Consider the following 27,740-nt stretch of genomic DNA (forward strand, 5'->3'; position numbering starts at 1 on the left):
TCTAAGTTAAGAACTATACTTTTAGCCAGGATGATGTGGGATCAATCCTCAAAGCAAAGGAAGCAAAATTTAATGGAAGGGGTATTTTAATGCTTCTGAGTTGTGGGGTGCAGATGGTTGTCCATGTGGGGGACTATCATGAGGCAGGACCAACGGAAGGCTGATGGTGAGGCATTATAGTAAGTAATTGCATCTCCAGCAGACTGCAGATTTAGTATGATTTGTGAACTGCAATCCAATCATCGAGCATCAGAATTTGTTCAATATTTTGGCTTGTGTTTAACATGCGCATTTTACATTGTACAACACTCATTTCCAGGCCTTTGCCCACACAGAGATTACAAGTTGTTCATTCAAATTTGTTTTGGATATGGGGGAAGATGAGCAGTAGATAACACTTAGCCACTGGCAACACTGGCCAGCAGTCCATCTGATTTGGAGATAGAGTCCTTGAGTGAGAGTATGTAGCTCTTTCAGGCTCTGTATACACTCCAGGATCTTCTCCATTAGCTATTGCGGTATTTCAAAGGTGGTGTCACAGCAGCCAACTCAAAGGATCCTGGAGGGCAACCAAGACTCAAAATCACTGACTTAGATGGAAATCACAAAGCTATTTAAGATTAATTAGCGCTTCAGATCAGCAAAGGCTAAGATTGCAAAAAAGGGCAGAAAAAAGGAGGATTTGCTCATGTCTCCCTCCATTTTTAGAAGACCAAATTATTTACATTTTTAGTTACCATCTTCCTCTACTGCACCTTAAAAAAAAGGTTTTAAAAAGGGTCTAAGAATGAACTGGTTTCAGAGTGGTAGCTGTGTTAGTCTGTATCAGCAAAAACAACGAGGAGTCCTTGTGGCATCTTAGAGACTAACAAACTAACAAGGACTGCTTGTTGTTGTTGTTGTTTTTTTTAGAATGAACCGTAATGTCACTCATTTCTTCAACCCTCTAGTCTATTTTCCCTCCTATAATACACAAATCTAGGGGGGAAAGGGAGGTAAAATATTTATTCTAAATTATTTCATATACCTTCAGAGAAATAAAGCTTCCAGCCTTTATATGGAGTAATCTGGTCCAGTGTTGACTGAATTAATCGAGGTTGTGCTGAAAAGTATGAAAATAAGATTGGTTAAAGCAGTGTAAGTACAGCAGCATCTCAGACTTTGTCAGTTACTGTTTAGAGCACTAGTAAGCAAACAGCTGCAGCTGTTGCACACAAGAGCAGGTAAACATGCACTGCTGCTTTAAAATGCTCGATCATTGTATTCTAGATCAGAGATTAATGATAATTGGTAGAACCAATTTACCAGACTCAGGCTTTCCAGTGTTTCTTTTCCAGTCTCTTCCTCCATCTCCTCTTCCTCGCCATCTTCCTCTCCAGCCTTGAAAGCCACCTCTTCCTCGTCCAGACCCTTTACCTCTTAATTCGTTACTCATGTTACCATGTGACTGAAATTGCAAACTGTGGATTAAACTGATAGGGTAAGACTGTCAATGAAGATTTATAGTAATAATCTATAGTGATTATAATAATTTAACCAAGAGTCATTAGTATATTGTCATTTTTTTTTTTTTTTTTTTTTTTTTTTTAGAAGAGAGGACCAGCCATATGTGGAACGAGTTCAGGATCCTCCCTTCTCAAAACAACAGGTGATGGAAGTACAATTGGCTGCATACTCACAGTGGGTGTGAGGTTAACTTTTCAAATTCTGTAAAACATTGGCTGGCTGGCTGGCCGCCCAGCCTCCTCATAACAAATAAGGATTGCAAGTGCAGAATGTATTTTTTCTTATTTATACTCTCTATTACTTTCAACTAGAGTTGGAATCTATCTAGGTTCTCAAATACCATAAAGATATGGATCATGTAAATGCCTTTCTCTTACATATAGATAGGTTTGGGGGACAAAGAGCTGAATCTAAGACAGCATTTCCCAAACTTTTGAAAGCTGAGCCCCACTTCAGAAAAATGAAACTAACTGTGCCCGTCATGTGCTGCTAAGAGTCTACACATCTTAATTCATACATCTTGAGTACCCTTCCAGCTAGTCCTGTGCACACACACCCAGCCTCCCCATGCAGACATAGGGAAACATTGCTGTATATTTTATGTCTTCTCCATTCTTATATGCTTTGATGAGCAGTAAATAGATAACATTGACATTTAAAGCAACACCAGTGGCATCTGAGTTACCCCCATTGAAATGCAAGGGGCAATTCACCCCTCAGTGCTTTTTCAGGCTCTCTGCAAACTCAGGCAGATTTATCAGATGATTACATTTGCTTCATGTTTTGAAAGTTTTCTCCGTGATCACAACAAATAGAAACTGACTTCCCCCCTCAATGAAAATTGGAACTCCAGAAAACAATTTAGAAACCAGTCTGCTCACTTCCACTCTGAACAAACCCATCCTACACTTTAAGAAACACTGATCTAACGTCAGAAGATTCTGTTATCCTAACCTAAACAGAAGACAAAGGCTAGGCATCTTTATTCTGGTAAATCACATGGACAGATAAATTAATGTTCCTAAATCCTGTGACCAGATGCTCTTAAAGGAGAATTGAGATAAGGAAATAAGTGTTCATTTACCATGGACAGGAAAGTTGTCATACAGGAACATTTAGTAACTGGTTTTCTTATGACATGGCCATTACTTGTGGAAGCCTTGGTCACTTCTACTCATTTAATCCCTATAAATATTTACCCAAATGTTTTGTTAGACCTGCAAATAAAATAAGTCTATTTAATTACACACACACACCACTACCCCTTGTTGCATCCCATCTGCAGCACGACCAACTCTCAATATAGCCTGGAGGATAATGATCAGGTGAGAGTTTCTGGGTTTATTAGTGTAAGGCCAGCTGTAGCACAGGTACTTCCTAGACGGATGGAACAGTTTTCTTCTGTCAGGAGAGATAACTCACTCCTCTGGCAGTTGGTAGGTCAAGGGAAGAATCATCCATCCCAGCTGTTATGTTGGGGTTAGGTGGGACTGATCACAGTACTCCGGGTAGGGTGACCAGATGTCCCAATTTTATAGGGACAGTCCTGATTTTGGGGTCTTTTTCTTATATAGGCTCCTATTCCCCCCCATCCCCATTTTTCACACTTGCTGTCTGGTCACCCTAGCTCAGGGCACAGGCTTTTTCACAGCTCCCAGCAGGGTAGCTAGATTTAGGCGCAGGCCAGGCCTCTTACTACCTAGGCTAGTCCCCACCTTTGCCCAGGAAGAACGTGGCCCCAAACCCCATGGAGGGAGCCGCCCCAGATCTGTTCAGCATTCAGGCCTGGCGCTGGCTGCCAAGCAGGCACTAAGCAGGGCCTGGCCCTGGTAGGCTGCTCCCAGCCCCACCGCGAGGGGGGGTGTCTCCGCGGGTGTCACAGGCCGTGCGGCCGGCGCTCCTCGCGGAGTGACCCGCGTGTCTCGCGCGGAACCCCCGCAGCAGACAACAGCCCGGAACTCACCTTAGCACCTGCTGTGCCAGGCCAATTCATATACCTCAGCCATTCTATTTTGGCGCCAGCTTTGCGTTATTTCCGCTTCCGGTACTAACACCAATCACAGGGTCGGATTGGGTCGGTGCCCCGCCCCACCACGTTGCCATGGTTACAGCAAGGGATTCCCGCCCTCTTTCGCTGGGTGGTCTCATCTGCCAAGGCCTATTGCGCTGTCACGTGATATTCCCTTCCCTCCCACCCGCTCCGCCTCCCACGCCCCCGCGGAGAGAAACAACGCTGCGCCGGCGCACCCGGCCGCCGCCAATGAGAACGTAGGTCAGGGCTCGCAGCGCGTGCGCAGTGCGGGTCCCCACCGGAAGTGGCGCGAGGGCCCGGCAGGCAGCACACGGAACCGGCAACGGCCGAGCGGGGGACGTGCGCGCGCGCGCGGGGCCATGGAAGAGAGCGCGAAGCCAGGTCTGCGCATCCGCGAGGGGGACTGCGCCGTGCTCAAGCGGGACGAGGTCTTCAAGGCGGTGCTCGTGCTGAGGCGGAGGTGAGGGCGGCCGGGCCGGGCCCCACTCCCGCTCCCTCACCCGGGCAGCCCTGTTCCCCGCTGTGGCTGTCCCGGCATTGCCCCATCCCCGAGAGCGCCCCCGCTGTGGCTCCGCGGGGCGCGACTGAGCCTGGGCGAGGAGCTCCCCTCAGCGCGGCTCCGTGTCCAGCGGTCCCGGCGACACCTGGCGGGGGGCCGCTGGGCTCAGCGTCGTGCGGTGCTGGCGGGTCGCTGTGTCCATGGGCCCGTCAATTAACGGTCTGCCCAGCCCAGCTCCTGGGTGTGGCACTTCCTTCCCCTTACACCGGCTGTAAACAGAAGCGCGTGTTAGTTCATAAAATGTAGCTTTTCCCTGTCGTCCCGTGTCTGTGTCCTCTCTCTCATCCTCCACAGTCTGTATCTCTTTCTCAGCATTGTTCTCTTCCCTCTCCCTGTATCCTGTTTTGCTCTTCCCTCAAAACTTTGCTCTCTCAGTTTGCTTTTCAAACTCATCCTATCAGACTTGCCCAGTCTCTCTCCCTTGCCCCTAGACATTTAAGAGCCAGAGAGAGAGATCAAAAGGTGGTGGCGGGGAGGTACCCATTGTTCAATGGCAGTGCACAGGTGAGAAATCAACCTATCTCCCTGTAGCTGCAGGGAAATAGTTGCCCCTCGTTTGGGGTCTGCATTCTTAGACAACTGGATATTAATACATCTGATAACTTTGAAATACTTTGAATGCTCATACAAGCCCTCCCTTTGTTCCTTATTCTGCCATAGACAATCCTGGCTGCAGCAAAGGTTTGTGTCTGGGGAGTTATGTGCGGGGGAGGAGGTCTGCTGCTCAACCTTTCTCTGCCCTAGCATCTTGGCTTTGGTGGCAGGGTACCAGTAGTGAAAAAAAGCTGGCAACACTTTTTTGTGTTTGCTCTGCAGCTATGAATAGTTACAGAGCCTTTGGAGTAGACTGCAGATTTAGGAATACATCACTGCATTAGTTTATATTTAGTTCACATTTAGAGTGTTATACTTTCAACCGTAAAGGCTAGAAACTTAACAGAAAGCTTTGAGTGTGTAGAAGTTTTTGTTGCTCACTATGGGAAAGTCAGTTTTTCAAGCTCCGGTCACTTTTCAAGTTAGGCTTGCTCTTTCAGAATTGGTCCTGAAAACCATTGTTGTACACATAATGTGACTTTGACAGGAAAGAGAAAAAAACACATCCAGGATGCAGATTTTATGTGTAATACTGTTTGCCTTCTCTGTTAATGTGGATAACTGGTTAGAACAGAAGTCTGATTGGCGGGACTCCTGGAGTCTGTTTCCCATCTCTGTCATGTCTGCAGATGTGCTACTTACCTTCTTACCCTGTATTGTTATCTTGCTAAGAGAGTCTGCATATCATTCTTAGACAAATTGTTGGAATAAGTTAGTGTAGAGTTTTTAAAAATCATTACTAAAAACGTCATACTTAGGTAGAGTGTTATTCCATTTAAGAGCAAAATGTTCATACCAAGAAGCAGGGCTGGAAAAATCCACTTTCCAAGATTGAGTGTCAATCTTCTGGGCAAGTACCATGATTTTATTTTTGTAAGTTTCTAGTTACTGTGGTTGTAAACTAGCTTTCCTAGTATGAACTGACTGCAGACTAATGTTGTGTTGAATCTGTTGAGACAGAAGTACCCAGTTCATCCTTACTCTGATGCTGAGCCCAGTGCAGGGACCAAGAAAAAGGAGACAGTGCACCATCACAAATCTGGGGCTGTCAGGGTCTGCTTTGGCTCCTGGTACAGTAGAGTAGCCTCAGGGACAGCTCTAACTAATTTGCAATTTAGCTGCAACTCTGGACTGTTGTGGTGACCAGGATGTAGGACTATGCCCTACCCCACGCTTGCCTTCTGTCCTATTTGGCATCCTATTGGGGCAAAGCAGCTTCTGGTTATGTTGTTATAAGAAAAACAGGTATAAGGAGGCCTTACAGTTACTTTGTGTTCACTTTGTGCCTGGTACATCTGTGCAAAGTGGATGAAGAGTAGCAGTTAATTGCTCGCAGACAGTCTGAAATAATCACTATGAAAGGGATAAACTCAGTCTTGCATTGGAGAGTATTGCATTTGCACAACAGCAGGATATCAGTTTTGATGGAGATACAGTGACATCTTCGTGATTGTGCGGAGAAACTGCATCAGTGCTGTTACTGCTTTTCAGATGGTGGGAGAAAGCCAGCTATTTCTGCTGTAGTGTACAGATGCCATTGTTTTGGCAAAGATGCATTGGAAGAGGAGCCTCCCACCTGTTCTCTGTGGAGGAGGTGGTACAGTGGAGAATGCCACCACCAAGAGCAGGGGTTCTTTACCTTTTTCTGAGCCCCCCTCCTCCCATGCTATAAAAACTCGATGGCCCACCTGTGCCCCAACAACACTTTTTCTGCAGATCCAGTAAATTAAAAACCAGGGCTGGCATTAGGGAGTAGCAAGCAGGGCAATTGCCTGGGACCCCATGCCACAAGGGGCCTGCAAAGTTAAGTTGCTCGAGTTTCGGCTTCAGCCCAGGGCAGTGGGGCTTGGGCTTCAGCCCCAGGCCCTCCTCTCTGGTTTATTTTGGCGGACCTGAAACCTGCTTGCGGGCCCCCTCCCTCGTTGAGAACCACTGCCCTGGAGTAGATGTCCAAATTACTTCCATATGTGTCTTCAGCTCTTGCCATTCCAGCAGATGACTGTGCACTTGTGTGTTTTTCAAAAACTGCCAAGTAGCATAAACTCTAAAATAATAATTCTCTCTTACTATTACACAGCACTGTTATTAAAATCTTTTGTTAAATTCCAAAAGTCATAAGCTTTTTTTTTTACGTTCAATTTCCAGGAGTCTCTTCCCCACTCCCAACCCAAATTATAAATGAAGGCACAAGATATCAGTAAGAATCAATATTACTACAGGAAATTAAATAACTTCAGCATTAAGCAGGTTATTTTATTTCACAAACTGATAAGAGTCAGTAAATTCAAAGCCTGACTTCAGGCTTATGAATTCTGTGTGGGTATTCTGTCTTGAGTGCATCACCATGAAGTACGAGGACACATTTATATACATTTGCCTGGCTTTTATTAAATCATAGCCTTTCTAGTATTTAACCTTGCAAAATTCTATTGATCTGTTGCCCAGGGGCAAGCGAGTATTTTAGGTAAGCAAGTAAAATACCATTAGTTTTTTCATTGCCATTATTAAGATGAATACACAAGTAAATTTTGTATTTGGACCATCAAATTTTTTATTATTTTTGCATGGTTGATTTAAATATTTGATTGCATTTGGAAGTACAATAATCATTGCACACTTTAAAATGTATATGAATTACAAATTCCAAGCAAAGGAGTGTTAGAATATCAAGGAATGTAATGTTTCTTTGCTTTGTTTTTTTCTATCTAAAAACTTGGTCCTATAAGTGTTTCATTGACTTGGTAAGAGACAGTCTGTATACCAACCTATGTATGGCACAAAAACTGGTAGGTACATTGCTTAAACCAGGGGTCAGCAACCTTTCAGAAGCTGTGTGCCAAGTCTTCATTTATTCACTCTAATTTAAGTTTTGCGTGCCAGTAATACATTTTAATGTTTTTAGAAGGTCTCTTTCTATAAGTCTATAATATATAACTAAACTATTATTGTATGTAAAGTAAATAAGGTTTTTAAAATGTTTAAGAAGCTTAATTTAAAATTTAAATTAAAATGCAGCCCCCCTCCCCCCGCACGACCAGTGGCCAGAACCCAGGCAATGTGAGTGCCACTGAAAATCAGCTCGCGTGCTGCTTTTGGCACCTGTGCCATAGGTTGCCTACCCCTGGCTTAAATGAATCAGTAAGGTTTTGCTCAGCATAGAGGTCTATTTGCACTGATCAGCTTGCAGGATTAGGGCCTCAAGGAGTAATTTTGTTGTTTTGATTTTTTTTTTTGTTAATCTCAGAGGTTAAACCAAAATGCAAGGTTCCCTTTATACTATTTTAACTGTAGGGTGATAACTTTCACTTATTTGAGTGTGTGTTGGGAAAACTAGTCTTTCCACCTGTTTCTTAGACCTTCTCCCCAAGTTTTTGCTAAAGTCTTTTCAAAGGGACACTGCAAGGTTTATGGATTTCTAAGTCTCCACTCAGCTTTCCTTTCTGAGTGACAGCCCCCAAACTTACCCTATTTCTGCTGTATTCCTCCATTTTCATGCTCACATTTTTGACCCAATTCTTATTCTAAAACCTAATTCAAGATATACCATTACTACATCCTGCTATGTTACCTTGGCAATCAGTATGTTGTTAATACACCTCTACCCAGATATAACGCTGTCCTCGGGAGCCAAAAAATCTTACCGTGTTATAAGTGAAACCGTGTTATATCGAACTTGCTTTGACCCGCTGGAGTGCACAGGCCCCTCCCTCCCCCCCCCCCGCCCCGAGCGCTGCTTTACCGCATAATATCCAAATTGGTGTTATATTGGGTTGCGTTATATTGGTAAAGGTGTACTTCCATGAACTGAAAAATATTTTTTTTCTTTTAATCTCAATTTCTTTGGTCCTTTAAGTTTGCTGCACTCCTGGTCAGTTTCATGTTAGCATGGATGTATAGATTGTAGTAAATAAGTGCTTATTATCACTCTTATAGGACATTATATTTGAACTTGAATTTTATAGTACTATGTTTAATTGTAATTAGATTTTAACACTGTATCTCAGTCTTAGGCAAATTGATAACTGAAATGATTATTTTTATTAATTTAGTTTTAAAAAATTTTTCAGAAAAGTTATTTTCGAAAAACAGTGGTTCTATCTGGATAATGCCATTGGACATATTTATGGAACGACATTTGAGGTATCTAGTGGTGGGAGCCTTCAGCCAAAGAAAAAGATGGAAGAGACTACCACAGGTATTTGATGGGATTGGCTTGTAATTGGAAAAAACTGGTGCCAAGTAAATGACTTCCTTACTGAAAACAAAGAGAGAGATTATTTTTCCATTAAGAATTTTATGAGCTTTCAGTAGCCATATTTTGTCTCTCACAAGGTGCGTGTAACTGGTTGGGACTCACCCCAGCAGCGCCTCCTGCTGGTGACTCTGGGTATTAGCTCATTCCAGTGGAGCGCCGCCTCCTGGTGGTGTCCCGTCCGTCGTTCTGTCCTCTGTTATCTCTGGACCCGCGTTGCTGCGTGCTCGGCGGCGTCCTCTTCGAGGCCACTGTCCTCTGGCAGTGCCCCTTAGTCCATCTGCGCCCCCTTCCGGGGGGGGGGTCGGTGCTCAGCAGTCCCACACCTCAGTCACTATGTTCCACCGCCCTCTGAGTCTAATCCCTCTTGTCAGGGATCTGGCGTAGCAATATGGCCGCTCCCTACGGCCAATGGCTGGGTGCACTGCAAGGGGTGAAGGGGGGGACCCAGGCCCGCCCTCTACTCTGGGTCCCGGCCCAGGGACCCTCTGGCGTCTGCCTCGCTGTCCTTCTCTCCCCTTCCACTGTCTGTTTCCCTGGGCTGCTTCCCCTACGGTCCCTTGCACCCGCTAGGCCCTTCCCTTCAGGGCCTGCAGCCTGGCAGGCTACGGGTTCAAGCTCCCGAGCCTGGCCAGCACTGCGCTGTCCGCGGTGCTAGTCTCCTCCCTTGGAGACTGACCTTCTCCTGTCGAAGGCCTGGGACAGACTGACTGCTCCTGTCCTGGGCAGCCTTTATATATGCCTGAGCCTGGCTCTGATTGGCTGGCTCTAAACTGGGCCCTGATTGGCTCACAATAAGCCCCTCTCTGATTGGCTCACTGTCTGCGCAGGCGCCCTGGCCTGCCGCAGCCCCCTCTCACAGGGAGTGGGGCAATCCGCCCCACTACAGTGCACTTTTTTGTCCTGCTGTGCTAATATTTCAATAGTACTATGAAGAATAAAGAAAGATTTTTAATATTGGCATGAGAGAACTTGATCTTTAACATGGGTAAAGACGTACTTTATTTTATATATTATGGGTAGCTGATTGCTTAGGAAATTTAGTGTAAAGCCACTAAGCATGTGGGTTGAATCCTTGGAGGTCTGCTTTCTGTGAAATTAAAATACATTTCTCTAGTAAAAAATGTTTAGAACTAGAGTATTTTACAAATTTATATCCTTTTCTTTAGAAACAAAAGAAGCAGGTACCGATAATCGTAACATAGTTGATGATGGAAAGTCTCAAAAACTTACTCATGATGACATAAAGGCTTTGAAGGACAAGGGTATTAAAGGACAGGTAACATTAAGGTTTTGGTGTCATTTCTGTGCTACCCTTATGGTTGTATTTGAGTTTATGAATTGGGGCAATTTTTTAATTTTAGTAGAAATACAAACTTCAGTACTTTGACATTTTGTTTCACTTTTCCTTTCTACATAACTTCTCAAAATGTATTTTTACAAAGACAGTATTTTCTGGAAAGTCTTTTATTTAAGTTGACAATTGAACAGTTAAAGAGGAACATGATTTGTGAACTCTTATCACATTAAGAATTGTCATGAAATCAAAAGGAACAAGGGGGAAACCCAGAACATCACATTATATACATTCTCTCTGCACAGTATTTTCATTCAATTTTGACCTTCATTTAAATAAGGTCAGATACATAATGCAATATTTACATGGTACAGGTGTATATTAAAGGTTATACAATAATATATAACTATCAGAGGTCCAAGAAAGAGTTAGAATATTTAAAATAAACGATACAAAGTGTTTGAAGCATCAGTTAATATGTCATTGGGGGTTACATACAGGTTGTGGGGGGATGTTAATGTTTTGGTGTTAGGCAGCATATACATATACACAGTCTGTCATGTCCCCAATGTGGGGTATACGGTGGGTGAATTTAAGATACAGTCAGTATACAGTGAGGGTACATCACTCATACAAACAGGTTACAGATAGTCATGGGCATGAATAAGCGGGCTGAGTAATGGGGTTAGGACGACCCTCACATGGTGGAGTACGGTTTGGTGGGTTCAGGGCTTAGGGGATAGAGTCCAACGGGGGGGTCCACGGGTCTCGCCCCCCCTTCGAGTGCACGGAGTCACGCCTGCTCACTCCTGGTATTGGCGGTGGCCGGTGATGTGCTCCGTGTAGATGTCTCTGGACCAGCGAATAGTGTCCGAGACCATCAGGCGTCTCATAAGTTGCGCGTAGCGACGGCCCACCCCACAGGTCCGAAGCACGCGCTCATTGCAAGGGTCCCAGGCGCCCAGGGCCCCCACGATCAGAGCGTCGGTGTGGACCTCGTAGCCCTTTGACCGCAGGAGGTCCGCCAAGGGGGCGTATTTTTCGAGCTTGCGGGCTCGGGCCTCGCGGAAGGCCGGGGTCCTGTTTTCGAATGGGATCGTCACATCGACGAGGATGATCTTTTTCCGATCCTCGTCCGTGACGACGATGTGAAAGTATTGCAAATGTTAATGTGAGTATAGTACCACATACTTTTAGGTTGTACCTAGAAAGCAGACTTCATTGATAAATTTGTTTCTATATGCATCTGCATACCTAAGAGTTAAAATTAAACAGTCTCAAGATGTTAATTTTGCTTTCTTGAAGAAGGAATTACCCAATTTCATACTATGGTAGCAACAGATAAAGGGATTTTAAAAAGTTTAATTTATGACCTCTCCCGTGTACGTTTTGGGTATGTCTGCACTGCAATTAAACGCCTATGGCTGGCCCATGTCAGCTGACTTGGACTTGTGAGGCTGTTTAATTAGGGTGTAGAAATTCAGGCTCAGGCTGAAACCTGGGTCTGGGACTCTCCCCGGGGCTCCAGCCCAAACCTGAACATCTAATCTCCAATTAAACAGTCCTGCAAGCCTGAGTCAGCTGAAAAGGCCCAGTCATGGGTGTTTAATTGCAGTGTAGAAATACCCTTCATTATATAAAACTTTCAAATTTCCAGTGTTTCCTTTCTAGTAGAGTTTGGGGGATCTCATGTTTATATCGAATAAACTTGCTTATATTCTCCTTGCAAGGTCCAGTTTTATCTTCCTGTTCAAAGCAGCTCTCATGTTGCTTGTGTGCCTGCCTTGTAACAGAGAGACTGAAGAGTTATTTGTTCTGTTGTGCAACTGTTGATATCCATCAGTTCCAAAGGAATGCACTAATCAGTTTGAGAGCTTTGATAACTTTTGTTAGTTCTCATCTGTGATAGAAGACATCTCATGTGGATAATTGCTTTCCTATGTATCATCAGCATCTCTGTGCCATATCTGTGCTATATTGTTAATACAGTTTATTAAAATATTCTACTTTGGGGTAACTCATTACTGAAGTATAGCCATAGACTTCATTTCATTTGTAATGTTAGCTTCCATAGACAGTGTTCCTTCGTGAAATTGCAGTTGGAGTGGTAGAAAGTACATAACTATTTGTTAGCTGCATTTTCTTGTGTCAAAGTTTTTTCATAGACTCTCCTAAATTAAAGATGGAAAAGGCTTGTTCCTTGAGGCTTGTTCCTTCAGTTGGGACCAAATTTTCAGAAGAACTCAGCACCCTGTTAATTGATGCTTCATTTTGTTGTCTATCTGGCATTGTTCTCAATGGAAGCTCTTGAGTACTTCTGGGAAAATTGGCCACTTAATTTAGATGCCCAGTATAGAGCAGAGTTCTTCTGAAAGTGTGACCGCTTTATTATAGGTTGGGCTGGTGGTAGATGTGGCACAGTGAGTCATGTACACTGGAAGAAGAACACTGATTTATGTTTCACAGAATTATAGCGTTAGTGATTGGAAAAAGCCATCTAGCCAATTTCTTTGTCAGAACAGACTTGTTCCTGGCAGTTTTAATTTTCTTCCCTGGTGTTATGTCTAGATGTTTAAATGTCTATAGGTAGCAGGCTTCCACCATTTCCTTTGGTAGACTTTCTTTAGTATAGATTTGAATGGCACATGTATGTGTTACTTGAAATTAGAACACAGTTCTGTTGTCACTTTAGAAAATGTTTAAAAACAAATTTCCCAAACTCTCTAAATTAATCCTTCTCCTGCCACCTCCATCATCCAAAATACATTAAAGGGACACTATTAATTTGAAATCTAGTCAATTTTTTAAAAATGAGTTAAAAGTAGTTTAAAATACTATACATGCCCCTGAGATTCCCTGCCAACTTTAGTGATTTTTGTTACATTTTCCTATTTTTAAAATATTTTTCTCTCCTCTGTAACTTTGCATGAGACTCACACAGAGGAAACTGACTCTACAGGGAAAACTATTACATTGACTATATACAAAGTGTTATTAATTGCCTAAAGTAAACAAACTGAAAATATGATGGCTCTTTTCTATTTCTATTTCAGTTACAGAGATCTTAGGTTATGTAGTTTGCCATATATTTACATTGCGGTTGCACCTGTCAAGATCAGTGCTTGGTTTTGCTAGGCATTATACACACACCTTGAAAAGACAATGCCTGCGCTAAAGAACAACATTCTCACAATGTAATTTTTAAGGTGCCATTATTTCTTGAAAGTATGTCTCTCCATTTTTGCTGCCTTTTTTTTAAATTCCCATTTGCAATTACATAGTACTATTGAAAGAGACAGATGTCTTATGTGTTCCAATAATGAGCAGGAATTTACCATGCAAACTTTCATTGATGTTAATGGCAACTGCATACATAAATCTTTAGTGAGTGAGAAATGTTCCTTATGTTAATGCCCTCCTTAAAATGTATGCTGTTTGTGAAATAAGTGGGAAATAACTGGATACCATAAAAATAATCTTTAATCTCTCTTTTTCCAGGAAATAGTTCAACAATTAATAGAGAACAGTACAACGTTTCGAGGCAAAACAGAATTTGCCCAAGATAAGTACATAAAGAAGAAGAAGAAAAAGTAAGTTAAGTTCACAAAACAGAGAACTACTAAACTTCCCTAACTTGTAGAGCTTTAAGAATATTACTGTGATTTTACTTACAGATATGAGGCAGTTATTACAATTGTAAAGCCATCTACCCGCATTCTTTCAACAATGTACTATGCAAGGGAACCTGGGAAAATCAAGTAAGTATATTTTAAAAGAAGTAAATGTGAAGATGCATTTTTAAAGTATGATTGGAAACATGATATTTTAAAGTTATGAATTAAAAATGATGAATTATACATTTATTTTTTCCCGTCAATACAAAATTTCTAAATAGTGAAAAATAATTGAGGAACTAATATCCCCTTGGACTGGGTAAGAAAAGTAAAACATCTATATGAGACCAATTGTACCTTTTTATCTCATCACATAAATCCCCTCAGCTGCTGCTGAACACGTTCTGGTGAGCTGTCAATTCCTGCTTTCTGGTCAGACAGGATCCTGCCTCTGTATTGTGGGTCAGCAGCCAAGAAATGGGGCCATCTAGCAGAAATAAAGAAGGGGGGAAAAAATTTAAAAAAACTTTTTCCTTCTTTGTTTTTTCAAAGTTTAAAAAACATAATTACTACTTTCTAGAACCCTCCCAAATTTTTAAAATGCAGTTGGGGTTGAAAACAAACCAAGCCACATTTGACTTAATTTAAATATATAATGGAATAATTACCTATTGGAGGGAGAGAGAGAGAGAGTGTGTGTGTATAATTTTGTTTTTTCCTCCCAACCTGGACTTATTCATTGTTTTTTAATCATATAAAGTAGCCATAAGATATTGAGACTATCGATTAGACTGCTGCTTATTATTTTAGTCATGATTGTTTAACTTTTATCTTTTCTTTCCCCTCCATTCTCTCCTTCATTTATTTTATTCATCTGTTAACTCTTGTCATGTTCTAAGCTCTTTCGGGCTCTAGCTAACTTTCTAATTACATGTATACAGCACCGAGCACAATGGGACCTTGATTAATGATTGGGGCCTGTAGGTGCTACTGCTCCAGAGAGAGGGAATTGAAAATATTATAAAAATAATTACAAAGTGTGCATTATTGGGAATAAAATTGCTTTTAAAGACAGTTCATGTCCTTACAAAACTGACTCCAAGGTATTTCACTTACAGAATTATACAGAAACTTGAAAGAACTTGCACTCTGGCTGGTGCACACTTATATCAGTACATTCACCGTTTCATCTCCTACCCTTTAATACTTCCACTGAACACTCTTTTGCATACTAAATGCCTCACTGTGTCTAACTGCATGTTTGTTTTGTTCTCAGTCTTGATTAACAGACTTAATTGTATTCTACTGCACTCTGACCCTCCATGTCATTGATCTAGTTCCTGAACAATTCCTTTTTTAACATGCCTCTTGCTGGTGACAGTTTTATGGGCTGATGCACAATGCTTTTAAGTCTGGACAAAGCTGTTTGGCAATGAAAGTAAAAGAACAATTTCTTTTCTAGCCATTTGCGATATGATACTCTAGCTCAAATGTTGACTTTGGGAAATATCCGAGCTGGCAACAAAATGATTGTGATGGAAACTTGCGCGGGCTTGGTTCTGGGCGCCATAATGGAGCGAATGGGAGGTAAGTAGTACAGCAGCTCAGTGAAGAACAAAAGTGATGCTTGTTTGAAACTGAGGCAATAAGTGTTTGTTTACAGTACTTTGCAACACTTTATCTTAGTATAAAACAAGGCTTAATGTTTTGCTTGTAATTTCTGTGGTATTTAAAGGGACACAGTCAAACTGAAAATCACGTTTCAATTTGAAAAGTTTGTACTTAAGGTTACTGCAATTGAAAGAACATAGAAAAATATATTCTCTTTTCATTTTGTTTACTTTGTACATGCCACATTACTTTGTGTATAGTCCGTCTCAATGTTGTGGTGTTGGTCCATTTCAGTTCCGTCTCATGCATCGCTCTCAAAGATGGCTTTGGGGGCCCATGTGCAAACGCTCCCTCTTGCAGGACCTGGGGAAAGTTACCAGTAACAGCAGCAGTAAAACTGCAATTTGAGAGGCAGCAATGGGCCCCCAAGTGTGTGGGAGATGTTCTTGGGCTTGCCCACCATGCCAGATTGAAAAAGACCTTTATAAATTTCAGCAGGGAAGAAGGGGAGAAAACCTCCTATTTTACGCAATAACTAAATAGCATGTGCAGAATTTATTTTCTAAGGGAGTGCTATCAAACTTGATTTTTATTTAAAAAATTCAACTTGACAGTTTCTTATTAATAAAGTGAAGTGTTAGTAAATGGGACGTGTAAGTAAACAATATGTAATGGGCTGTGTGTTTATCATCTGATATGCCCACACCTGGTGTGTGTTGAGGCATAAGTTGCAGCATCGTGGCTTAGCACTCAGGGTTCCTGTGTATTCGCTGACAAACGCACACCACATTGTTAGGTTTATTTTAATGTTTTGACAGCCTGCTTTTCAATTCCCAGAGGGCTGCTAATTTGTCATGGCATTTTTTAAATGAAAAATCACAGAGCAGTCCAGGTAAATGTAGTAGAAGTCATGGGTTGCTAAACTTACTGTGACTGCTCCCTGATTTTTTATTTAAAAAATTCTCCTTGTGCTTCGGAGCAGGCACCAACCACATGCAGGAGCACCACTCTCCGCCCCCAGCTCGCCAACCCTAATCCCATCCCGGTCGGGTGGGAGGTGTGGAGAGAGAGCCTACCCCGTGCTCACCCAGCAGTGGCAGCTCCTGTGGCTCATGTCCCTCAGGGCTAAGCCCGGTGCCCTGCTCTGGGCATTGAGACCTGGTGCACAGGATTGCAGCGCAACGCAGCTCAGCTTTCATCCCCCTCATCATGACAGAGGGTTCAGCATGCCAAATTGCCATGGTGCTGCAACTCCATGTGCCAAGTTGCAACATCTGAAGCAGGGATGTGGGCCCAGCCCCACTGGACAGGCACCGCTACTGCCAGATGAGTCATGGCCACAGGAAAAAGGTCACAGACCAATGGGAATCACGCTATCCATGACTTTTCTCCCACCATGACAAACCTGCAGCCCTAGCTAGTGACTTTGGGGTAGTAGGGTTACTCTCTGAAGCAGAGGGATGGAGGTAGTAATTCCAAATTAATTATAAACATTTGATAAATGTTTGTCTGTGGTGGAGTAACCTTGATGTTGAAGAGGCTGTATATATCACTGCATTTTTGAATGTCCTTTAAACTAGTCAGATTATACCTTTCAACCAAACCATTTGATAGATATAAACAAAACAAAAAAAAAGGAGCCAAAGGAAATTAATAGTTTCAAACATTTTTACAATGCCAGTGTCAGTGAGTTTCTGCTGCTTACTGATCACATACCATGGGGGAATACAACTAAACTAAATTACTCCCAAGGCCCTTCTGTGCCAAAAATTTTTTTAAAATTCTGCACACAATATTTTAAAATTCTGCCAATTTTGTCAAATAAATGTGGAGGCTCTATCATGACATTGGGGAGCACTCTGCAGCCTCCCCCCAGGGCTTGTGGAGGTGGGAGGTTTCTGCCCCACAGTGATTTACCTCTCTGCCGGCACCACTGGGCACCCGAAACATACAGCTGGGGAGGGTTGCATGACCATTCTTGTGGCTTCTCTTTTCTTCCCTGTCAGAAAGTATTTTTTCTGCCGGGAATCAAAGAATTCTGCAGAGGACATAAATTCTGCACATGGACAGTGGCTCAGAATTCCCCCAGCAGTATTAAATGCTTGCTTAACAAATGCATATGCTCTAAAGGGGTGGGGTACATTGTGCCTTCTGAATTGTAACCTATTATCCATTCAGCTGGGCACTCCCCATCTTTCCTGGCAGTCAAAAACTGTTTACACGTTAAATTTTGCAAAGGTTACATTAACATTAGACAACTTATTTCTATATTTCTAAATTGAGATTTGAATCCAGACCTGCAGTGATGATACTGTCAATGGCATTATGGTAAATCTGGTTAGAAGATGAGCTCCTTGAGGGCACTAGAGTCTGTCACTGATTACTTATAGATTTGCTTTTATTTATTTTGTGTTTAAAGGTTATGGATCCGTTATTCAGATGTATCCAGGAGGGGGACCTGTTAGAGCAGCCACAAGTTGTTTTGGATTTCCAGAATCTTTTTTCAACACTCTTTATGAATTCCCTCTCAGCAAAGTGGACAGTCTTGTTTCTGGAACATTTTCTTCTGAGACTTTGCCTTCAGAGCCCGAATATAATGTTCCAGCAGAAGAAGAAAGCAATGGGTCACTTGATGAGAAGCAGACTTTGATACAGGAAACAGAAGAGGAATCCAGTACTGAAGCAGTTATGGAAAGCAATGAAACAGAAGAGCAAGAAACAATGGACCTTGCTGCTGAAGATACAGAATATAAAGGGAGCAAAGAAAAAGGAAATAAAGAAAATGTAAGTGTGTGTCTTTTACTAGCTTTCCCTGGAGTCACTGTGACTATAGACAAGCAAACTGTATTGTAACTTGGAAAAGATTAACCAAAATGTTAGTGAAACTTTTTAATAGTCCTCAAAGTGCAGTTTTAAACTATATAGTGACTGGGAGGGGGGAAAAAAGCAGGAGAAGGGTATTTTACAATAATGTATCTTAGTTTAAAACCTGTTGTCCCCTGAATCAGGACCACCAAAATAGACTCGTCTTGTATCCATCAAAATGGAGCTTTGGAGTGTTGTATTATTTTGTAAATTCAAGACCACAAAGCTGCATAAAGTAAAGCAGTTTTTATGTTCGTGTGAAGTATCTGATGTGTCCTGGCCATTTAAAGTGTTATTTCTGTTCTTGTATGCAAAGATTCGGGAAAAACAAAGAAAACAACAAGAAAGGAGGAGAAAACTGGTGGAAACTGCTGCTTTGTTGGAAGAGAAAAATGCTGATGGGTGAGTTTGTTGCAGACCATACTTTTATTCTTAATATAAATATTTTGAAGGACATAGCTTTTTGCTCTGGAATAAAAGTGAAAACTATGCTGCTTGAAAACACGCAGCAGTTTATATGGAATACCACAATTACTCAGTGTGTGGTGTCTTATTCATCTTATCCCTCTGCCTTCACTTTCTTCAAAAATGACAACTGCTTCTTAACACTGAAGTATTTGCTAGGAAAAATAGTTTCCCAGAAATGTGTAGTGATTATAGGTGGGGAAGACAATGGGCCACAAAGCAGTGTATTAAGATGTGGTCTACACTATGAAAAAGTTTCAGATTCTCAGTTCTAGAGGTAACAATTCTCACTAAATATCAGTATCCTTTGAAGGAAGAAAGCAGGTATATTTTGGTTTTGAAGTTGATGATTTCAGTTAAAATTGTGGGTTTCAATTGGATAAATTAGATCATCAGTTTGCCAAGTTGTAGCTACTCCATTCAGACAACATCATTTCTCTTCTACATGTGAAACACTTTTTTTTTCTTCATTTAACCCAGATTTGTCAGAATTGGTTGCACCAAACTGGTAATTATATAAAGACTTCATATAAAAAGGTGATAGCAAATGTGATTCTAGAAACCCAAAGCCAGTACAGTATACATGCTTCCTACAAAAGGCCATGTTTTTCATACTAACCTTTACAAGTGTGAATCTTTAAGTGACTCAGGTTGGCTTATTTTAATTGTAACTTCACAACACTGATATTCAGTTTTTTCATGCCAAAAGCACTTAGATTGAAAAGTAAGACCTAACTCCAAAAATTATTTATTCTGAAGCTTATTTGGTTTCTTTATGCTACTCGTACTTACAGAGATCGTACTGAGGATATGTCTGAAATACTTGCAGGTATTTAAAACGTCATGATGGAAGAGAAGGGAGATTTAGACAAAAAGGGAATTTAGTATATTGCTCTCATTTTTTATTTTTGTGCAATTTTTGGGGGGGGTATTTTTTAGGAGGAGGGCTATTTTGCCTAGTATAGATGTTAGTAGAAATAATTTTTTCAAAGTTTGTTTGTGTGGTGCATAGTGACTGGTTTGGTTTTATAAAGAAACAGCACTTTTTCATGTTTTGCTTGCTGTATAATAAATATTCTAGTGTGTTTTTCACTAGGTGCCATGAGTTGGCTGCCATTACCAAGCACTTGTATTTTTTATGAAGAATCAGATATAGATAGTAATATGTTTCCACTCTTGTTTCTATTCTAAAATAATCAGAAGGGCAGTAGAAAGAATTTTTACTTATATGCTGACAGTGTGATCTACAGGGTCTGCATATGGTGCTTTATTAAACAGGCTGAATAGGGCTTTTTACTACTGTCCACCTTGCACACTTACGAATAAATGTATTTGACAGTCAACTTGTGGAACTCCTTACCTGAGGAGGTTGTGAAGGCTAGGACTATAACAATGTTTAAAAGGGAACTGGATAAATTCATGGTGGCTAAGTCCATAAATGGCTATTAGCTAGGATGGGTAAGAATGGTGTCCCTAGCCTCTGTTCGTCAGAGGATGGAGATGGATGGCAGGAGAGAGATCACTTGATCATTGCCTGTTAGGTTCACTCCCTCTGAGGCACCTGGCATTGGCCACTGTCGGTAGACAGATACTGGGCTAGATGGACCTTTGGTCTGACCCGGTATGGCCGTTCTTATGTTGACTATATATGAGCATCTGGTGAGGATTAGAGTACCAATTTTTGCTACTGAATTTTTCTGCAGTGAGGAGTACTTACTGTAAACACTCTTCCATTGCTGAGCTTCCTCAGGTATAAGGAGTCACATACCATCTCTCGTTTCCTTTTGTACTCTTTCCAGACCATATTGGTTTTTTTTAGGATTTTTACTTAAAAGGTCATTCAAAATAGTCAGTGAAATACAGCTACCATTTCAATCATTTGGGTATTTTTTTCTTCCTCCTCTGACATATGACAATGGCTGGTAATAATGTGTTATGCTGTAGGGACCAGCTTCTTAAGGACTGTCTGGGGGTCACTAGGGAGTGTTTTGGTAGGAGGAAACTGAACATTTCTGGCTTCTGAGAGGCAAACCTGTTCCTGGAATCTTGCATAGAGAGAATTCCAAATGGCTCTTCCAGGGACACCTTTCTTCCTTTAGCCTGCCCTGCCTCTACATCCCTCAGGCTGAGAACAGTGAAGTGGAGGGCGGCATACCTTGGGGAAGTAGGCTGGGGCAGAAATAATCTGGCATACGATCCAGAGTGGCTCTAGTCAGGTTGTCAGTACAGCATGTGAGTGGAAGCAGACGGGGAGCTTGGAACTCTTTCCGCCATCAGTGCGGAATGGTCTTGCCATAGGAAGCAAGGGAGGGCTAGAAAGGTAGAAGATATCTCACTTTTGAGCTAGAGGGGAAGGACTCAAGGCTTCTTGCTGGAGAAGAAAGATTGGAGTCGGGTAAACTTAGCACCCGTCTTTGGATGAGTTTGCTCCTCTCAGGTGTTGTAATCATAAACTGTGTTCTGGATTTACTATTCAAAGTGAATGGATTAATTTTTATTCAGTTCCATTTTTCAGCAATATACTTTTTTTCCCCTAGTTTTTTGCTTGTCTGTGATCATAATGCTATGTTTATACTGGGGTCCATCTCTCTAATTCCATTCAGGAGATTTTAAACCCATTTCATAGGATGGAATGAAAGCATTCTGAGGTGTATTTTAAAAAAAATAAAGTGGTAAGCAGAAATATCATTGGGTCTACAAATGTTATGAAAAATAGAAGTTGGTTGTATCTCACATATAATGTATTTCCAGAATTAGTCCATCACATTAATCTTGAAGCAGGCCAGATTGCCTGGTGGCACCAATATATGGCGTTGTGTGAAAGAAGAAAACAAAGTTTGATTATTGGACTTTACCTCATCTTACACTTATCTTCCTGTTGTCTATCACAGTTCCTCACAGTATTTACGCAGCACTCCAAACTCTATTAAATAAGGCTTGGGAATCTTTTGTTCTTAAGTCATGCTTGGTTAATTCATGAACTGATGGTTTTCCAAGGGAATTCAGCTTGTCTTTGCAGCTGAAAGGAAGTCCTTGTTCTGTGTAGCTTCTCTGCTTCTCGGCTTCGTTTGTAGTGACCTGGGCATGTGCATCAAAATAACTGTCCCTTCCCCATGCTGGGTAACCTTGATTTTTTCCAGTATTGTAATCTACTGGAGAACAAGTTAATGAGTTAGAACTTTAATGTAGTGTTTATAAATTAGAAGAAGAGCTTATATAGACGTCTCCCTAAGCACAGTTACCAGAAGATGTTAACAGTGTCTTGAAGTACGGTTTAGCAGGGTAACTTTTTTTTAATTAAAACTTTGGAAACTGGAAAGTGTAAATTGGATCATGCTGTACAATGGACTATTAAATGATGGTTGAAAGAGATACTGAATGTGAAGCTATTACATAGGCAATGACTCAATTTCTTTTTTCAACAGCTCAGTGCGATGTGATCTTGAGTCACAAATGTGAATATAAGGATTAGGTTCTAAACCTTTGTAGATAAACGATTACATTTAAATAGAATTTGCCTGGTTTAAAGACTATTGGGTGAAAATACATTGAAATAATAAGCCACAGCCAATGGTTAACGGTAAAAATCTAAAAAGTGAATTTGGAACTAGATCTCTGTTTTATAAAATCGTAATGAAGGCAGTTTGGAGAAAGTTGGATGTGGCAAAAAACTCCTAGGAAAGAGATTATGACGGGCATAGAGACTTCTGCATGTGATAAAAAGGATGTATTAACGAGCAAACCTAGTACACTTTTGTCCACATTGCACAATACTGATGAAGCAAGGGAAGGAAGCATTTTAATTGTGTAGATCATTGCGGTCATTGTGGGTCTTAAAATTGTTGCATAGTGACACAGGTGCTTTTGTGATGCCGTTGGTATGTTACTTTATTTTATTTATGAAGATTACTTATAAAGCAGTGGATTATTTAAGTCAGCAAGCAGTAAACTGATTTAAATAATTGATTTTAATCTTGTTTTGCTTTGTACGTTGACCCTTTCCTTAGGGAAAAAAACTCTCATTGGTTGATACAACCATTAAAACATGTTGATTTGCAACCAAATGTAGCCTTTACATTAAATTTGGCACTTTTTTGCTAACCAGGAGGATACACTATATTTATACTTGGTTATTTAAGTAGTTGCACAGCTTAATATAGATTTTTTTCAGATTCTTAATTTTTTAAAGAAAATGTATGTTAGAAAATGGTGAATGACATTTCTTATTTACTTGATGATTTTGTATATGGATTTATGTCAGGTTACATTTGGATCGAAACTTGAATTGAATAAAGAATGTACAAAACCTAGCATTTTAAAAATTGTATTAGCTAAATGAAACTAACCATCTGGTCATCAAAGAAGATATTAAAACCAATGCCCTTAATAGCTATAAAATATTAATAAACTGGAAATATACTTTTGATTCTTTGTTTCTAGAGAACTGCATTATAATAATTGAAAGTGTATTTTATGTGATTAATGCAGTCAGATGACTGATGGTTTTTAACAAGTCTCTTGGAAGCAGAAAACTAACCTGTAAAATTTCTGTTACAGCTTAATTGTAGCCAGCAGATTCCATCCAACTCCTTTGTTACTTTCTTTATTGGAATTTGTTGCTCCATCCAGACCTTTTGTTGTCTATTGCCAATATAAAGAGGTAAATCAAATATATATGTTATAGTTATTGTTGTATTTTAAGTTTGAGACAAGTTTAGTTAACTCATTTTTTTCTTCCAGCCGTTATTAGAATGTTACACAAAGCTGAGAGAAAAAGGTGGTGTTATTAACCTCAAGCTCTCTGAAACCTGGCTACGAAATTATCAGGTAAGACCTGCAGGGAGTGCCTATATGTCAGGGAAATGCAATCTTGTAGAAAGTAATGTCAAACACTCAACTTCTCATGAATTAGTAGTTTTATCCAAACTCTTCTCTCCCTGTGCCGAATTCCTGCAGTGTTCGGAGGATAACATAAATAGCAAGGGACATGAAGGGCAATAAGAAGAGGTTCTGTACATTAGAAGTAAGGGAAGGACAAAGGAAAATGTAGGTGCACTACATAGCCAAGATGGAGAGCTAAAAACAGATGACAGCAAGAAGGATGATGTATTTAATGCCTATTTTGCTTCCGTCTTGGCACTAAAAAGGTTATTTGTGACCATAGGCGTAACACAATTAATATTAACAACAAGAGGAAAGGAATGTGAGCCAGAATAGGATAAGCACAGCTTCAAGAATATTTAGGTATATTAGATATACTCAAATTGGCAGGACCTGATAGAATTCACATTAGGGTATTTAAGGAGCTAGCTGAAGCAGTCTCAGAACCATTAGTGATTGCCTTCAAGAACTCATGAAGGTCAAGTGAGATCCCTGAGGACTGGAGCAGGGCAAACATAGTGTATCTTTTAAAAGGGTAACAAAAAGGACCTGGGGAATTATAGATCAGTTTGCCTAACTTTGATAACTGGAAAGCTAATAGAACAAATTATTGAACAATCAGTTTGTGAGCACCTACGGGATAATAAGAAATAGCCAGCATGGATTTGTCAAGAACAAATCATGGCTAACTAACCTAATTTCCTTCTTTGACAGGGTTACTGATTTAGTGCCTGGGGAAAGCTGTAGATTTTAGTAAGGCTTTTGACACAGTCATACACGACATTCCCATAAGCCAGTGTTTCCCAAACTTGGGACGCCGCTTGTGTAGGGAAAGCCTCTGGCAGGCTGGGCTGGTTTGTTTACCTGCCCCGTCCACAGGTTTGGCCGATTGCAGCTCCCAGTGGCTGCAGTTCGCTGCTCCAGGCCAATGAGAGCTGCTGGAAGTGGCAGCCAGTACGTCCCTCGGCCCTACACAAGTGATGTCCCAAGTTTGGGAAACGCTGCCATAAGCAGACTAGGGAAATGTGGTCTAGATGAACTTACTATAATATGGCTACAGAACTGGTTGCAAAACTCTACTCAAGGAGTAATCAGTGAGGTTCACTGTCAAACTGGGAAGACCTATCTAGTGGGGTCCCACTGGGGTCTGTCCTGGATTCCATACTGTCAATATTTGCATTAATGACTTGGATAAAGGACTGGAGAGGATGGTTATAAAATTTCTGGATGACACCAAGGTAGGAGGGGTTGAAAGCACTCTGAGGGATAGGATTAGAATTCAAAACAAACTTGATGAATTGGTCTGAAATCAACAAGATGAAATTCAGTAAAGACAAGTACAGTACTTAGGAAGGAAAAATCAAGCACACAACTAAAAAGGGGGGAATAACTGGCTGGGCAATACCGCAGAAAAGAATCTCGGGATTAAAGTGGGTCACAAACTGAATATCAGCCAGCAAATATCATGCTGGAATGTATTAACAGGAGCGTTGTATTTAAGACACAGGAAGTAATTGTCCCAATTTATTCAGCACCGGTGAGGCCTCATCTGGATATTGTGCCAATTCTGGACACCACATTTTAAGAAAGATGTGGACAAATTAGAGAGTCCAGAGAAGAGCAATAAAAATAATAAGGTTTAGAAACCTGATCTATGAGGAAAGGTTTAAAAAATAATTTAAAAAAAAAACCATATTTAGTCTTAAGAAAAGAAGACTGAGGGGGGACCTTATAAATCTTCAAATATGTTAAGGGCTGTTGTAAAGAGGACAGTGATCAATTGTCCTACCATCAGTGGAGGTGGGGAACAAGAAATAATTGGCTTAATCTTCAGGAAGGAAGATTTAGGTTAGATATTGGGGGGGAAATGTTGTAACTAGAAGGATATTTCAATAAGAGACTAGGTTACCAAATGAAGTTGTGGAATCTAGGTCACTGAAGGTTTTTAAGAACAGGTTAGACAAATACCTGTCAGAGATGACCTAAGTATGCTTGGTCCTGTCTCAGCATGGAGGGATGGACTAGAATACCTCTTGAAATCCCTTTCAGCCCTACATATCTATGATAACATCTAAAGTCAGTGTTTTGGGTACTGTCATATATGGCACATTTCCCAAAATAAAAGTAGTAACAAGACTCATGTCTGTACCTGAACAGTGAAAACTGGTTCTAAGCAAGAAAAACATCTGTCTGGCTTCTTTTATTTTTCTTTTTCCTCTTGAGAAAAAGGGGGATGAATACAAATCTGAGGTTTCTCTTGGTCTTAAATCAGCAGAAACACCTTTTTTGATTTATAAGCAGATTGTCCATCTGTTAAGGAGAATCCTGCATTTTATTGACTCTCTCCATCTGTAGGTTAACTGCAGTCAATGAGGAATTTCTGTACGTTGGTTTGAGGAAATCTAGGGATTATTTAAACAATCAAAGTAGAAATATGGTAAATATCTGATAATGAGGATTTTTTTTTCACACTGAAATTTTTTTATTTGGTGAAATTAGCATCTCTGTTAAAGCTTCATACCACTCTGGTAATTCACTGATGGAGATGGTAGAATTGGAAACTAGCAATAGACAGACACTGTTGTGTTTACTATTTAAGTAATGTGGGGTGTTTGACCAGTGGGGCTTTTGGGTAGTTTTTGGAAAGATCGAGTGATTGGGAACACAAAGGAACCTGTGATGCTTTCAGTAATTTTTTGGCTTCACATACCTAGGTGTATGAATTTATAAACTTCTATGGTAATTGCGTGACAAAACTATTTTTCCCCAGTGGTCACCATGGCAAATGTACAGCCCTATGTATTTCTATTGCCAGAGTCTGGAAAAATGAGTTTCAGCCCTCCAAAGGATTAAATATCATTGCATAATACAAATACAATTCTCAGACCTCCTTTGGGTTTTATAGCTAAAAGATTCTAGTCTCTCAAAGTTTTGTCTAAATTCCTTTTAAAAAAAAAATGCTCACACAAAAAATGACTCCTCTCAGCAAATGTTTTTCTTCTTTGTGAAGGTCTTGCCAGATCGCAGCCATCCAAAACTGATGATGAGTGGAGGTGGGGGATACCTTCTGTCAGGTATCACTGTGACCGCGGAGAAGGTCCAATCCGATGCCAGCAGTTTAGAAGCACAGAAAATTGAAGAGCCGACATCTAAAAAGCGCAAACTTCAAGAGCTTCATTGTTAACATCTGAAGAATTGATGTACTTTTAGTTCTCAGGAGTCTTACAATTAGTAATGTCACTAATGTACTTTCCATGCTCTTGACGACAAAGAAAAATATACCTGTTACACACCTGCCAACAAAAGCAGAGTTGTACTGTAGAGAAAATTTTGTCCATTCCCTCTGGTAACATGACAGGAAGGAGAGAAATTGTAGAGGCAACTTTGTGTCAGAACATCTTTGTTAACATAATCAAGCAACAGACATGTTAACAATTCGGTAACTTCAGAAACACTTTCTGATGATCACATTGAGAGAAACTATTGGGTGAGATTCATGGATTAATGAAACCATCTTATTTGGTTGTTGCAGAAACGAATGAGACTCTGAAGTCCTTTACAGAGGTAGGGTTTGAATTAACATACCTAATTTAGCTTCTTGTTTTACAGCTACAGCAGATTAAAATATTTTGTACAGTGATCTGCTTCCCTTCTCAAATGCAGAACCCTGCCATTTTAAGTAATTTTTTTAACCAATCAGAAAGAATGCAGCAAAATCATTCACTTTTATTTGTAATGGGAAAATGAAAAGAAAGAGAAGGATATTGAAACCAAATTATCACCTCTTGGCCTCTTGTTCCTGAAAGGAAGAAATGCAAAACATCAGGTGTATGTTTGTAAATTAAAATACCAAATGTTTAAAATGTTTCTATTAGTATTGCATATTTTCTTTTTTTGAAAGCTGGATTTGTATTAGTTTTTATTCTTTTTAATGTGACAAATTTGAAAATTTCCTTATTTATTTTACTGGTTTGTCTCTACTACGTGTCTAGAATTTTTGTTAATTTGGAAAACACTTCACATTTGCCATTTCAATTAAACTCTCAAGAATTTTCTTCTGAAAA

At 40.6% G+C, this 27,740-nt stretch overlaps 2 protein-coding genes across 10 annotated transcripts in view; one reads left to right on the forward strand and one right to left on the reverse strand.

The window, feature by feature from the left end:
- The window catches only part of MCM8 (minichromosome maintenance 8 homologous recombination repair factor), a 32,349-nt gene extending 28,670 nt beyond the window's left edge, over positions 1–3,679 (reverse strand). Inside the window, exons 1-4 of one of the 8 annotated variants that reach the window (XM_045009806.1) lie at positions 3,470–3,679; positions 2,591–2,723; positions 1,306–1,447; positions 1,028–1,102 (exon numbers count right to left, since the gene is read on the reverse strand). In XM_045009806.1, the coding sequence (XP_044865741.1) occupies positions 1,028–1,102; positions 1,306–1,447; positions 2,591–2,611 (238 nt within the window). In that variant the 5' untranslated portion in view covers positions 2,612–2,723; positions 3,470–3,679. Of the gene's footprint in view, positions 1–1,027; positions 1,103–1,305; positions 1,473–2,590; positions 2,726–3,221; positions 3,417–3,469 lie in introns of those variants that run through there. The other 7 variants (XM_045009808.1, XM_045009805.1, XM_045009812.1 and 4 more) reach the window with 7 other exon arrangements.
- TRMT6 (tRNA methyltransferase 6 non-catalytic subunit) lies at positions 118–27,740 on the forward strand. Of its 2 annotated transcripts, XM_045009825.1 has the most exons (12): positions 118–179; positions 1,591–1,648; positions 8,759–8,886; positions 10,113–10,222; positions 13,739–13,830; positions 13,915–13,998; positions 15,317–15,441; positions 17,885–18,249; positions 18,647–18,732; positions 23,353–23,455; positions 23,536–23,622; positions 26,687–27,740. In XM_045009825.1, the coding sequence occupies exons 1-12, from the start codon at positions 164–166 to the stop codon at positions 26,858–26,860; spliced, it is 1,428 nt and encodes a 475-aa protein (XP_044865760.1). In that variant the 5' UTR covers positions 118–163; the 3' UTR covers positions 26,861–27,740. The 2 variants fall into 2 exon arrangements, with proteins under 2 accessions (XP_044865760.1, XP_044865759.1); XM_045009824.1 differs by lacking the exons at positions 118–179; positions 1,591–1,648 and adding an exon at positions 3,734–3,998.

The sequence above is a fragment of the Mauremys mutica genome, chromosome 3 (genome assembly GCF_020497125.1).
Source record: "Mauremys mutica isolate MM-2020 ecotype Southern chromosome 3, ASM2049712v1, whole genome shotgun sequence".
Lineage (NCBI taxonomy): Eukaryota > Metazoa > Chordata > Testudines > Geoemydidae > Mauremys > Mauremys mutica.